At 39.1% G+C, this 15,594-nt stretch overlaps 1 protein-coding gene across 1 annotated transcript in view; it reads right to left on the bottom strand.

Moving 5' to 3' along the window:
* Positions 1–898: 898 nt before the first annotated feature.
* mllt10 (MLLT10 histone lysine methyltransferase DOT1L cofactor) overlaps positions 899–15,594 on the bottom strand; it is a 33,531-nt gene continuing 18,835 nt past the window's right edge. The window contains exons 10-17 of the mRNA XM_040127537.1: positions 11,962–12,079; positions 8,945–9,023; positions 7,687–7,880; positions 6,116–6,265; positions 5,425–5,480; positions 4,810–5,111; positions 3,869–3,959; positions 899–3,431 (exon numbers count right to left, since the gene is read on the bottom strand). Of these exons, the coding sequence (XP_039983471.1) occupies positions 3,153–3,431; positions 3,869–3,959; positions 4,810–5,111; positions 5,425–5,480; positions 6,116–6,265; positions 7,687–7,880; positions 8,945–9,023; positions 11,962–12,079 (1,269 nt within the window). The 3' untranslated portion in view covers positions 899–3,152. The remainder of the gene's footprint in view (positions 3,432–3,868; positions 3,960–4,809; positions 5,112–5,424; positions 5,481–6,115; positions 6,266–7,686; positions 7,881–8,944; positions 9,024–11,961; positions 12,080–15,594) is intronic.

A 15,594-nucleotide genomic window follows, 5' to 3' on the forward strand; every position in this document is an offset into this window, starting at 1 on the left:
ACAGGGGCTTTGAAGCACATTGTTTAAATTTAAAGATGTTCAGCTTCCATTGGCACTTCTTAGCTTGATGATTACTCATTTTCCTCCCCCTTGTTGCTGAATAAATCACATCCCGCTGCTGCTGTCTCTTCTATAATTTTCATTGTAATTAATGCCATATTAATTACAACCAGGTAAATCACTCTTTTCACCATACAATTTAATATTATCTTTGTTGCCAACTTTATAATTGGGAAAAGCCATTTAACTGACAATTCTTTTCTCATTCTAAAATCTATACTTTCCTGTTCAATCTAACAAAAACTAACCTATTTCTCTCTTAATGCAACCAATCAGTAGTCACCTAATGGGTCATAATAAACACCTGATCAGAAAAAAACAAACATCTGGCCAGATGAAAATTAGCCTTCTAGGCTTAAATCTTGCTCATTTACTGTACAGTTCTCTTTTCAATTTTCATTTGCTCAGTGACCATTCCCCATCAGATAAAGTAATAAAATTAAATAAATGTATAGTACATATATGCATTTCTGAAAGGGTATATTAACTGCATTTAAGATTAATGTAGGCATTATAACTACAAAATTAATGAAAATCCACACTCACCTATAAAACATAAGATTTATAATTAAGAATCTGCATTATATTGCTATTCAAAAACTATAATTTTAGTTTTATTTCAGTAAAGAAAATTAACACACTGTAGTTATATCTCAATGTGCTTGGATTTTAAGTATTAATACAGCTGTAAATGCCCAGTATTTTCAAAATTAATTCCATTGAAACTACAGAACCCTTACATTTGATCAAATTCCCAAATTCATTGTCAATGTATACTTTCAACCAACCCCTCAATATTAAAAAAAAAAACATTGAATGCTCCCGTCACTTTGTCCAGAGTGTTACTTTATTTTCGTGTGTTGAAATACAATGTCAGAACCCCCCCCTCAAATTATTTTCCACTTTACAAAATTCATCCAAACAAATGTGCCCACAGATGAAAACACAGTGCCCAGCGTATAAAATGACTTTCTCATCAATAAAATGGTGCAAAACTTAAAAAAGAAACACAATGTCCCTGCACATATAAAAATAAATTAATACTTTGTGTGTCCAGTCACTGTCAACCTTTGTGCCTGGTCCTAAAGATCCACTCCCACAAACTGAGGCTTCATTGGCTTTCCTTCACACCAGAGCGGCCAATCACAATCACTTATGTACACTAACGGCCAATGAGAAAGGTCTATATACACTTAACGAGGTAAAAACTGTGCCACTTAACATCCCCCTGACACATTTCCTCCCCTGACACATTTCCTCCCCACTACAAACAGTTATATACAACCACAACTCCTTCCCAATCAGCCAACTATCAAGTAGCTTCTAGCTTTCAAACACAAGACACAGAGAAGAAGTCATTAAGAAGGTTTACAGCAAGATTTGACTGTATGAAGAGAAAAAAACTTAAGACAAAACTTTAAACAGTAGTACAAAATGATGTTAAATTGCAACACCAATTTGGGCTTTTAAAATAAATCATCTTATGCCCATTACACATACTCCAAATAAATAAAAAGCACAATACAAGTTTAGGCTTTGATAGAAGAGGATGCAGCAGAATAATTATTCCTGGTTTTATTAAAGAGACGGCACGTCCAGCCTGACGCAACAAAGTGTTTTCATAATCTGTTGCTTTAGCAACGAAGCTTAATTACCAGTAGCCTTGTGAAGAAATGGGCTGAGTGACAAGGACACAGGTAAAAGGAAGATAAATACCACCTTCCCTCCTTGGTCTCAGGCACTTGGGCTTGGACCCTGATTGGCCAGTCCTGACTGTTGTGGGTTTTTAAGTGGCCGTTGTTGTCGGCCTTTTAGGTCCTGATAGGCTGGTCCTGCTTAAGAGGTAGGTGCAGCAGGGGGTTCAATCAGGAAGATGAAATGTAATGACTTCCACGTGCTGACAACCAACTGCATAATTTCTCTTTGAGTCTGTGCTGTGTGGATTAATGCATCCCTCTGAACATTCAAACTTGCAGTTTTTTTTCTTTTTCCTTTTTATATTTCACTTCCCTGAGTGAGCCCCCCGTTTCTGGCCCAGAGAAGAGACAGTGAAAAGCAAGGCTTCTGTGGTGACCGTATGAGGCTTGGCTCACTGACATTAATGGAGCTACACAAACGGATTGAAAGAGACATGGGGAGAGAGGCAACAGCGAGAACATGTGGGATATTTTCACAAGCCTCTCACCCAATATTCCCCTTGGGACCGCTGTGAGACAGATGTCAAACATACATCTGCTACTGTTGAGTCTTGTGGTAGGGAATAGTAGTTTTTTTTATATTAATATATTTCTGCCATTTTTCTTTTTATGTTTGTAGTTGTGTACTAGCTTGTGTGCTGAGTGCACAATTCTGGTTAGCTGAGGCCCCTGAGAGAGTGAAACTGCAGAGAGACCAGACCGAAAGGGATATGGGTTGAGAATCAGAGAAAGAAATTTGGAGACAAAAAGACGGGAAAATAAAGGGAGATATGACAAAGCAAAAACAGAAAGAGGAGAAAGCAGAAAGGTGAGGAAGCAGAATGATGAGATTAAGAAACTCATTAAAGGAAATGTCTCTGGGAAGCTGATCTGTTAGACAACTCACCCGTTGAGAGAAGAAAACTGTGTTCTCACCATGTTCTCTGGTGCTACATACTGACACTAAAATACACTAAGTTACTACCAGTGATATTCAATGAAAATCATTATCTCAGCAGTCACAAAATAAGAACCTGAAGCAGCACTAAAGCTAAAAAGTAAGAAATCTAAAATTGGATGGAAATAAGTAGTACAAATTTACACAAAGTGTTGTGTAAAAACTGTAACCTGAAAAAGTTGCAAAAACAATCCTGACTAGGTCAACTAGAGTTGGTGACTGCTAAAGACAAAAAAACCAAACAATTCTTACTTTTGTCTTCTTTCATCACTCACCTTAGTGTGTGCTAATGTTATAGCACAGATCATTATAAGGAATAATCTACCAGGAAACAGATTTTTCTGCTGCCAGTGTTCTCATCACTGAACAACAAAGATGACCAACAGGCTGATCTCCCGAAAACTCTGCATATTTATTTAAAAAACATAACAACCAAAAAAACAAAAGAACATCTGCTGTCATGTTTTCTCCTGCCCTGCGACGCCCACGACCTTCTCACCTAGCCGCGGCTTCTGCATCCCCGAGGTGTGTGTGTCAGCATGTATGTGCTGCAGCGCCAGGAAGGGATTGGCGGTGATGGTGCCTTGGCTCTGAGTGCCGGGCAGCAAGTTGTTGATGGGTAGCTGAGTGGAGGAGAGAGGGATGGAGGGAATCTGCGCAGGGGAGGAGAAGGACTGCAGCTGCTGGAGGTCCTGCTGCTGCTGCATCAGTTGGTAGAGCAACACCTGCTGTTGTTCCTGGGGGGGGGGGGGCAGGAGGCAGAAGGAGAGGAAAGGGGAGGAAATGAGGAAAAGAAGGGAGCAAGAGAAAAATGCAGGAGAAAACATTTTGATTTAATGAAAGTTTCTGAGAAAAGATGGAGTGGTAAAGATGGAATGGTGTTAATGAAAAAAAAATGAAAAAAATGAAAAATGTTAAAAAGGACAACAATAAGAGATGGAGAGGAAAAAGAGTGGAGAAAAGTGGGGTGAACAGGAAGAGAAAAAAAAAAAGCGAATTATTAAGCTTGGTGATTTAGGCCATTGTCCAAAGGAAAATTGTAGCTCAGTGTCTTTGTGTGTGTTTAACTATGTGTGTGACAGTAGTTATGGCAATGAGCAGATGCAAGTCTCCCTCTGTGTGTGTGTGTGTGTGTGTGTGTGTGTGTGTGTGTGTGTGTGTGTGTGTGTCGTACCGCTGAAGGCTGTGAGGACAGCAGCTGCTGGAGCTGATGCTGCTGGAGGAGGAGTCTGTGCTGCTCAGACATTAGGCCAAGCCGTGCAGCACTGAGGCAAAACACAACTCACAGTCAAACGCAATAACACTTTGTCCACACAACATCGGACCTTAGCACAGGAAATTTTAATACTACATAATACTATTCTCAAAACATTATAGGTTTACACTGAGGAGAATGATAGAAACTGCCAACTGCAGAAAAATGTAATGTAACATAAATGTAACAGATGTAATGTGTACATAAAACAAATATAACAAATCATGAATTTGCCCTGAAGAGCAAATATTTTACATGTATTGCTACTGCAATATTATAAAGAAAAAACCAAATTCATCTTAAATTTCAATTTCACTTTCCAAAAAACAAGGAAAAAAAATTCCCAAGATCTCTCTGACAGACATGGAGAAAATGGAGCTATAGGTGGCAGTGAAGTTGAACTGACTTCTGTCTCACCTGTTCTTACTAGTTGCTGAGCTGCTAGAATCCAACACGCAAGCAAAAGGAAACACAAAGGAGAGGACCCAATAGAGTTTACATTCAAACACCTTAAGAAATCAAGAGATGAAGCTGCCAGACAAATATGTTCTCTGACATTTTGAAATTATTCTGATTTTTTCAGTATTTTGGTCTGGATGTAATGAGGCGACAGAGAGGCTGACAAAATGACTAAAATGTCAGCAATTTAGGGCTACTGGAAACATTTTTTTAGGTGTCCGATCCATTGAATATAAGCTAATATAACTTCTGCTTGCAATGATTTTGGTGTTACCATGGCCACAAAATGGCATATTACATTATTGAGAATGACTGTGCTGGCTCCTTCTAGCGTCCTTATTTCTGATCTGACAAGACCACTAAATATACTGTAAGATGGTAAAAGCAGCCATCATAATTACCTGTTATTTACGGGCAAGGTGACGCCCGTAGCTGCTCCCGTAGTGTGAGTGTGAGGGCTGGCTGTGCCCGTTGATGTCTGGATGACCCCGTTCAGTGCCCCAACAATTCCCCCCATGCCCAATGCGCTACCTGCACCGAGTGCACCCATCAGCCCAGCCACCCCACCCAATGTGGTCGGGGTCGTCCCCACAGTGGCGACTCCATTGAGCTGCGGCTGGGGTGGGCTCTGGGAGACGGAGGGAGGGGTGGAGAGAGAGGAGGTGGAGCCGCTACTGCTGTGGCCACCACATGACATGCTGTCCTGAGAGACATAGATAGATAAACACCATTAATGACAACTCTTCCATTCATAATCAATTTTTAACATGCTTATGATGATACAGTATGTAGTTTATCATAACTGTTTATCGATCGTTGTAGTTCACTGTATTCAACAAGAATAAGATGTAACGTCGTTATGACATCAGCTGATATAACTGAACTGACTTTACAGCCCGATGGTTGTTTGACTGACTCTTGACTAATACACATTTGTTAGTTTACTGTCATGTGCATAATGATGAGGTGCTATAAGGTTCAAACTGAGACAATCATGTGTTGTGTTTTGTCTTTACCTGAGCTGCGACAGGTAAAGATGAGTCAATGGCTCCAAGCTGAGCTCCTTTAACATCTGCAACACAAATGAACAAAGATTTAGATTCCTTATGTGTCTAATTATGTATGCACTAGAAATGCAACCTATTATTTTCATAGAAAAATTTCAAATGATTATTCAGTGGATTATTTTTTCAGTTAAATCAATAATTGCTTAGTCTATTCAATGTCAAAAAAAGTAAAAATTGTGAATCATAAACTCTGGAAGCCCAAGGTGACATCTTCAAATGTCTTTTTTTGTAAAACATTCAGTTTAAAATAATATAAAACACAATAAAGCATCAGAATCATCAGGTGAGAAGAAGGAACCAGAAACTAGTAACTGTAACGATTAAACAGTTATTAAAGTTGTTGTAGGATCTTGATCGACTAACTGACTAGTTGTCTCAACTCTAGTATGTATGTCAGTGTGTGTTTTTTGTTTTAGTGCAGATCCTGTCAATGCCCAAGGTTTGCGGTCATGTAGGACCAGGTTTACGCATACAGTACGTGTTCATTATCATGATGCTTTTTCCACACAATCTTACTTTAGCTACCTATTTGTGTCTTTCTCAAATAAATGAGTTACTACAACTGCAAATGACCTTGCCAGCTGTCTTTATTTCACGATAAATCATTCACCTTCAGTCATAAAAGTGTGTGTGCGCGTACCAGAAGAGGCTGTGGTGGAGGTGAAAGGCACTGATAGCTGAGCGCTGAGAAGCTGCAGTCTCTCTTTCTTCATGGTCAGAGTTTTAATTTGCTCCTCCAACCTCTTGTTCTCCTCCTGCAGCTGGTGGAGCGATTTCAACATCCCAACAACTGAGAAAGAGAGAGAGATAAAAATAATAAAAACTGACTGACTAATCAGAGTATCTGAGTGTAGTGTAGTGGCAGCTATTTCTGCTTCCTGCACAAAATTTTTTGTAACTGCTCTAGTCTGAGTTTTCAAATTGAGACTCACCATTCCTGCATGAGAGATAATCCCCTCAAATTTGCACCAATGAAAATAAGAATCATGCCTGTCAAAGTCTGAAGTCAACACAGGCTTTTCAAACTTGAATAGTTTTAGCTACACCATAAATGTGTTATACTTTTGGAATGGAGTGATTTTTTTACAAGCAAGAACACGAAAGTTCTCACTTTCCAAAAAGGCCAATCCTTTCTTTAGGCAAAAACATGCAACTCTGCTCATCCTCCACACAGATCTGTTCAAATACCCAGTGACTGATTAGACAGATATACTCTTCAGGGAGGTCAGAGGTCAAGATCAGCTACAGAACAGTGACCCTGGTGCCTGTACTGACTCAGAGCAGTGCTCAAGGACAGCTCAGTCAGGAAGAGGATTTGCCAACACAGGAACTTAAACCTGACTCGTCCAGTTGAAGGAGGACTTCCTAACAACTAGGCCACCATCCCTCTTTCATTTTCACTTTATTGATCCCTGAAGGGATGTTCAGATAGGCAGATAACTGACAGAGAGCGACAGACACAACAGTAACAGATAATGTGAGAAAGGTACTGAAACGAGAGAAAGACAGAATGGCAACAGCTGGAGGCAAAAACGTGATGGAACAATTGATAGGAAGAAAGAAAGGAGGCAAAAAAATAATGATCGATGACCAGATATGTGTGTCAAATATGGAAAAATAGCATTGAATGTTTAGTCAGATTAGCAATCTTATATTATTCTTTTATCAGACAGTTCCTGATTTAAATCAAAATTTTACTAATTTCCGACTTATTTTTATTTTGGCTAAATTCTAATGTAGCTGCTTGTATTTTGACTTGGTTTATTAACCACATTCTAAAAAATTATTCTGTCTGGGAAAGAATAATTAAGTGCTGGACTTATTTTTTTCATTTTCCCCTGTACCTTCATGGTCCACCAACCTTCCTCAAGACAAGTCAGTCAGTCATGTCATGTCTGACATTAAGAAATATTAGAAAACAGGAACTAATAACACTAGAAAAATGAATCATAGGAACAGGCAACTGATCATTTTTTTCAGATACTTTTGGCTCGGAAATTTTTGAGAACTTTGGCATCTTTTGTTAAATTAAAAAAATGTTATAATTCTCTGAGAAAGATATGAAAATAGTACTGTTTTGGTACCAGAGCCAAGAGTGACATATAGTTTTGACGCTAGAATTAAAAAATTTCAAATGATACCCAGCCCTCTGTTTGTGAGTGCATTCTTGTGTGTCTTTGGGTGTGTTTTAGTGTGTGTGTGTCCTTGCACCATCTCCTTGCGGTCCCTGTTGCAGCAGGAAGCTCTGCCCTTCGTTCCACTGCCTCTCCAGGAGCTGCTCTATGCTGGTGGCCACCGGCGGCAGTGTCTCCCCACTGCTTCCCCCCACTCCTAGCAACCCCAGACCCGGCCCCGGCAACAACCCTGAGGAGTCATAGCGGATCTGCAGGCCACCAATGGGAGAGCTGAATGGAAGCAGAGAGAGTGAGAGAGAGAGACAGCATGGATTGAAAAGGAGAGATAGAGAGGTCAATAGGGAGATTAATGACCCAACATAAACGTCAGACAAACATAGACACTGCTGGCTATAAAACTACATCAATTTGTTGTTACAGTGGTCTTTAATGAAAAGGGGCCAGGCTTTTCTGTCTGTGTGTGTGAGCGAGACAGGGAAAGACGAAATGCGAGAGGAAGAAAGCGGACACGCAAGAGGGACAGAGACACAAAACGGGAAGTGGACTGTCTTGGTGCGATAAATCTCTGTGTGTGTGCTGAGACCATCTGTTGAGTGTGAAAAAGGGGAAATAAGGGACAGCAGGAAAGGGGAGACAGGACAAAATGATGGGTGCATAATCTTGGGAAAAAGTAAAAGAAAAAAGAAAATAATCAACTGAATTTAAGTAAGTAGAAAATCCTCTAGGTATCAAAAATTATGTTACATGTGCTACTTAAAGAGAAAATCTAACATTTTCTCTTTCACCATATTTTTCCATTACAATATTCTCTTTTGAAATTAAATGTCAGCCACTTCCACATTAATTATGTCCTAAATGCAAAACATGACATAATACAGGTGCAGTGTTAATGATAAAAAATGTCACCAACCTCATCAAGTGAAATTATCCATCCCACAAAGTAGTAGAAACAAACAAAAATTGATCTGTATATTCAATATTCCCATCGTGAAAGATCCATGCATATATTCCCAAATGGAGAAGATGCAGAAAATCACTAGACTGTCCTTCCATGTGTGAATAAACCAAGAAAAAAATATATATATAATTGGAGTTGAAGGATGGTTACCACCTTAAAAAACACAAGTTATCATTGGCTGAGAGAGCAAGAATTGCCTGTAGGGGACGGAGCGAAAGGGAGAGTGTGCATGCGTGTATGTGAGGAGTGAGAGGAAACGATGGGCCAGTGGAGGGAAAAGCAGAGAGGGGGATGGGTGACGCAGGGGGGCCAGAGAGGAATGTAAAAATGGGGAGGGATTTGGGGGGGATTTGTGTGTGTGTGAGTATGTACTCACCGCGGGGTGGTCTTGGGAGAAGCTCTAATGGGGAAGCCCTGAGCTCCAACGCTGCTGCTGCCGTCTCCCACCTCCTGATCTGCACACACAGACAAACAGACATAGAAAATCAATTGGACATCTAGGAACATGTCTACACTAAGCTGGCTGAAGTTGACAACATTTTGTGTGAAAATTACATGAATCAACACAAACATCTTCAGGTCATTTTTGTAAAGATCTCTGTTTACACTGAAACACCACCTAAACAGAAAACAATCTCCTTTCCATCTTTCATTTGGCAAACAATAAAATTGTGCATCAGCTGACCTCAATTTACTTCTTCCCATTTACATATTCTTCGGCTTCTGCTGTCAAACGGTCTTTTGATTGTGACTTTTCCTGCTTTGTACTGAGATGTTGATCAAATCACAAAGTGGTCTGACAAAATCAACTTAAATATAGGTTAATGACACCTGTATTTAGGGATCAGCTATGTTGACATTTAAAACAAGCAAGAATACAGTAAGAGTTAAAAGATAATAAAAAATGGCTTCTGTATGAGAATTACTTATTAACATGATTTTCAAATGAGGACAAGTTTCAGATGTCCAATACAGAAAATGTCTCATTACCTCCAGACCAGCGCTGTAAAATCTGGTTAAATACTGTACATTTACTTTTACTATACTTCTGTGTTTGGTGTTGACAGTAGATTTGCAAAGCACTGCTGCTCGCAAATCCCTAATCTATCTGGATTATTGGAGTTTTATAATGTCACTATGTAGGACAACATAATGTACATGTATTTGTATGTGAATTACCTCTTAGTGAACAGAAGGAATATATAATTGTTCCTGCAGTATTTAAAGAAAAAATATTGGTTGATTTTGAAATTATTACTATTACTATTTTTACACATACAGCAGTAGGGTCTGTGGTACCCCAAACAAAAAGGGATCTCATCAAAGCACAAGGTTTAACTTGTAATTTAGCACAGCCCACGACCAGGCTTAGAGTACATCATTTTCCAAAAGTTCCACTGTCCTACTCCATGCTGCCGTTGTTTTCAGATTTATCCACTCTGGCAAGAGCTTTGCGGTGAGCAAATTTCCAGCTGAGTTTGGACAGAGAGCCAATATAAAGAGAAAAACTTGCATTTTCAAATTTAGTCTGTGTAGTGTGGACGCACTGTAATATTTGCGACTCTGCAACCTACAAACTCCTTCTTCCTTTGTATCTCTTTCATACACGAGCCTTCATTCAAACTGCATGTGCATTTCTCTCCCTCTCCACCTTCTCTGTCTCCTCCCTCTGGGCCCATGGCCAGACACTTCTTTTTCTTTTTCCTCAGTGGGAGTAATGAATCACACATGCAGACACAGAAATGCACACTTCTGCATTCACACACTCACACCAACTCCCCTCTACTTAACAAACTCAATCCCATCTTTTACCCCCATCAGGTCACCATTCTAGTCCCTAGCTTGCCTTCTTTTTCCAAGTCCTTTTTCTCTTGCAACCCTTCCCATCTTGGCACCTCCCTCCAGACGCTCAAAAGCAAAGAGAAATGACTGCCAAAGTAAACAGGCTACATGTATACAAACATACGCACACCTTGCATGTTTGTGCTCACATGACCCTTACTGGATCACAAAAAAAACTTCATGTTTGTGTAGGTGTACACACGTGTTGTATATGATAGTGTGCACAACTTTACTGCAAGGTAATGTTAACTGGGGCAGAATAAAGATTGATTTCATTACCAATTACTGGTGAGACAATTAGTTGATTAATCCGTTAGTCAATCAACAGAAAATTAATCTTCAACTATTTTGATAATCAATTAATTGTTTCAGTCATTTTTAAAATGAAAAAACTAAATATTCTCTGGTTTCAGTTTCTCAAATTTAAAGATTGGTGCTTTTTTTCTGTTTAATATCTCTGTAAATTTAATATTTTTGTTTTTGGTTTGTTGTTCGGACAAAACAAGAAAACTTTAGATGTCACCTTAGTCTCTGAGAAATTATTTGGGGCATATTTCACTATTTTCTAAAATTTCACAGGAAAAATGATTAAATTATTAGAAGAAAAAAAAGGAGTAAATCCGCCCTTTTGAGGTGCTGGAGTCAGCAAATGTGGCATTTGTGCTTGCTAAATGACTTAGATCAGAGTTATCAAAAAATCTAATGTCAAATGGGTGGGGACGGTAATTGCTCACACACATCAAAAATTCCACTTAGAAAATTAAATCTAATATTTATCTAATCTAAAAGCTAATATTTATCTTTGAAGTGAAAAGTGGTAAAAGTTGCTACTATGGTGTATGGTTTATCTGTTGCCCAACACACAAATGCAAGCACACATACATACGCACTCACACATCCAGCCCTGTGCCCCCCCCCGTCATTCAGCCTGATTAGTGAGTTGACCTTGGGGTCAGAGTGGGTCTGGCTCTGATGACTGCTGACTGGCAACAGGAACTACCTACCTTCCTCCTCCTCCTTACAATCTCTTCTTTTCTCTTGCTTCTCTCCTCTCTGTTCAACTAGATGTCTTGTATCAGGAAGTGGCTATTCAGTTTATTAGAGCCACCTCTTATTCCCTCATCATCAGCTTTCCTGCACTGGACAGGCAACAAACCACCTCTTTTCTACTGTAGAAGTTCCTGAAGGCACGATCCCGGCCTTCTCCATTCCTCTCTGACACCACCATGTTAACAAATCCTCCTCTCTCTCTCACACTGGCAACAATTTAGAGGAAAGCTGTATTTATTACATGTAAATGAAATGTGTGTGAGTCCATGTACTGTATTTGTTTGTGTACGTGAGACAGAGAGTAAGGGTGAGAGAGGGGGAGCAATTGAGGTGTGTAACTGGAGCTGAGTAGGAGAAGCTTGAAAATATCAGTGCTGCCCTTTGACCTCTCAGAGGAACCAAGGGGGCGTGACCTATCCATAATCTCCCTCTCTTTCTCTCTCTAACACACATGCATACTATTGTCACATACACAAAAAAACATAGAACCCGTCTGCATACCTGCTGGTGAGGCCTCGGACTGGGCAATGAGTGCTGCCATGGCTGAGTTGGGGTTCAGCCTGTTACCGAACATGTGGGAGGGAGCTAGGTTGAAGACGGACCCTGGCAGACTGCTCACCTGAAGACAGAGGGATACAGAGAAGTATAAGCCAAAACAAACCATGTTTCACTGCGATTCAAATCATAGTTATGATCAGTTAAGAGGCAGTTTTTCTTTAGAAGTTTTTTTAACGCATTTTCGCCTATAGTGAACAGCTGATAGTATAAAGCCAAACGGGGGGTGTTCCTGCACATTGAAGTTATATTGTCTGTGTCTTAACCACTTAGTTTTCAGGATGCCCAAATAGGGAATTTTTAAATCTTATGCAATCAATATCAAGTGATGCCTCAAGTGGCAAACTGCTTCAATATATTGGTGGAAAAATACCAGTTTATTGAAAACAAGTAAAAACATAAAAATAATTTTTCCCTGGATTTAATATAATTTTAGGGCTAAAATTTAGGATTATTTTCAATAATTATTATTTTAACGAATAGTTTTCATGATGAATTTATCTGACAATTATTTTCCTGATTTATCAATTAATAATCTCACACTTGAGAAGCTTAAGACAGCAGATTTTTGGTATTTTTGCTTGATAAACCATCTGAATGTTTAACTGATCATCAAAATTTTTGTTGAATGTTTTATGTCAATTGTTTTAGCATTAATATTTATTTTTAAATTAATCAATGTAATTCTCGAATGACAACAAAGCAATATCATATATGTATGATGATGTATGAGCAAAAATTTTAGTTAGCATGTTATTACACATTTAATGAGCCTGAATCCAAAGCTGAGAATCAATCTGATCAATCTGGTTTCAGAATTTAAATTTTCTTTTCTCTACTATTGATTTCGTTTTGATTTCATGCCAGTGAATCTTATTTGGATTTGGAAAAAAAAAAAGGAATATTGTGAATCCACAGCTCATTATTCTGTTACACACACATACAGGGCTCAGAGTGCCTTGGCATCCTGACATTACGCTGACATGCTGACAAAGTGTTTTTGATACAGAGAGTTTAATCCAATTAAGGCATTTCCCAAATAAGCAATGTGGAGTGAAGGGTGGGCTGGGGTGTGGGGGTGGAGGGCGAGGACCGAGCATCAGGTGGGGAATCAAATGTACAAAATGGTTGACTGTTCTGGTTGCTGAAGAGTAAAACTACAACCAAAGCATGTGACACCACAGAAGACTGATTAAAATCACTGGAAGTTCCACAATATATCTGAAAGATTCAAGAGCTCTAATTTCTGGCCAAGATGAACTGCATAAAGAGATATTTATTTTTACAAGTTATAGAACAAAATGTCATTACTTGGTGTTAAAACACTTTTTTTTCCTTTTAATGAATTGATGGGTTAGATAAGCTTTAGAATTTAAATAGTCTGGTTTACTGTACTTCTTACATGTTAAGGAGAGTTCTGATCAAAGAAACAAAAACATTTTTTGATGATGTGCAGAAAAACAGTCAAATGTTCTAAAAATCAATTACACAAAAGCCAAAATATTTTAAAAAAAAACAGAGTTAAGTGACTAAACACAAATCGTTGGCTTGTTTTTTGTCTTCCTACTGCTTTGGGAGTCATTGCTATCCTAGTGTTCAAATTTAAGGTGTGTGGGGGAAAAAAAACTATAAATCCATACTCTCCTATTACAAATTCATTGAAGTGGCTTGTCTCAAATAATAAAATCTGGAAAACATCCTTGAAATTCCCATCCCTGTTAAATGTTAAATTCAAAGGAGGAAGCTGTTCCCTCTGTCCATTTTTCCCCCTTACTGAAATGACTTCAGATTTCTCTTTAGACAATCCTCCCCTTCCTCCTGCTCCTCCTCCCCTCAGTACCATAATCCAGCCCCCTTTCCCATCGACATTCATTTTTCATTTACATTCATTTTTCATTCAAATTCTCTCTCAGACTCCCTTTCTCTGTCCTGGGCTGATAGCCAATAACAGTAGGCTGAGAGTTTGCTAGTGGACTGAAAATAGCAAATGGTCTCTGTCACTCTCACACTCTCTCACACACACTCACACACTCACACACACACACACACACACACACACACACACACACACACACACACACACACACACACACACACACACACACACACACACACACACACACAGAGGGAAGCTTGTTGTTGACATCCTTCTATTGTTGTGTAATTTCTGCAGACTTGATTCAGAGTGTGTGTGTCCCTGATGCCAAGAGGCATGAAACACACTGTAAAAACTAACATACACTTTCTTTAAAAATCCAGTGACAAAATGAAGAAGAAAAAAAATCTCTCCCTACTTAAATCTCCCTCACTCTCGCTTTCTGCTACTCACTTTCTGTCTTTTATTCTCTCTCTCCATCTCTCTCTCTCACACACACACACACACACACAAAAACACAGACATCTACAGCTCAAGCTCCTGTATTCATGCTACAAACAGGCGTGATATCCTGTGCTTCCCTGGGCCTCCCGTCCTCTATAATATGTGCTGAACAGAGAGGAACAGGGAAGATGAAGGCCAGGCCAGCAAATTCAAGGCATGAGTGCAACCCCCCTACACACACTCACACACACACACACACACACACACACAAGCCACAACCACTCCTACCCTCCATCTATCCCTCCATCCCTACTGTGGTGCTTGTCAGATGTCATTACATCGCAGGACAACGGAGGGAGAAAAAGAGAAATGGATCGGGACAGATAGAAGCAAGGCTGAGGGTGAGAAAAATTGTGTGTGAGAGAAAGAAATGGTGGTGGTATGTGGAAACGGGAGAAAAATTGATTTTGGTGGACATTGTGTGGTCTTTGGGGAGGTTTTGATAGGACAGACACTGGAGTCAGTGATTGAAGATGAGGTTTTTTTTTTTAAGAGTCATTATGGGAGGGGGTCGAACTTATCAAGTTAGAGTAAATGCCCTCACTTTTGAATGTAAGCGTATTTAAACCAGTGGAACACTCCAAAAACAATTATAATTTGAAGAAAAAAATAAAAATTGCAGTCTTGGGTCCAAAATCACCATAATTTTGATTTGAATAAACCTGCTAAACTGTTGCTTCCACAGTTTTGCCCATGAGTGTTTTTTTTTTTTCACTGTTCTCCACGTTAATGGACGTGATAGAAATCATAATAGTGAGAGTGTATTAAAACATTACATTGCGCAGGTGGTTTTTCTAGGATTTAATTATATTGGAATCTGAATCTCTACTTTTTTCTAAAAGAAAATGTGTGTTATCTTTCTGATTAAATCCCTACACATTCCTGTACATTTGTAGTAATAAAAATGCATCACTTAACTTTATAATACAGACCCTGCTCATTAAGGTCAGTAGTTACTGAAGTAGGCTGGAGAGTCACAGATGATTCAGTGAAACTTTCAGACAAGATAAATAAAATAAATTTATCTTTGTGGTCTGAATAAACCAGAAAGATCCAACAATCAGCTATAGATCACACAATCTACACAAGATCAGATCACACACATCTCTCACATAATTAACATGCAGTGGATTAGTAAGAGCACTAAGAGATTTGGTGCGAAGGACTGTGTTCCCACAATGTATCTGCACTTTAGCTTA

This window comes from Xiphias gladius, chromosome 5 (assembly GCF_016859285.1).
Source record: "Xiphias gladius isolate SHS-SW01 ecotype Sanya breed wild chromosome 5, ASM1685928v1, whole genome shotgun sequence".
Taxonomy (NCBI): Eukaryota; Metazoa; Chordata; class Actinopteri; order Istiophoriformes; family Xiphiidae; genus Xiphias; species Xiphias gladius.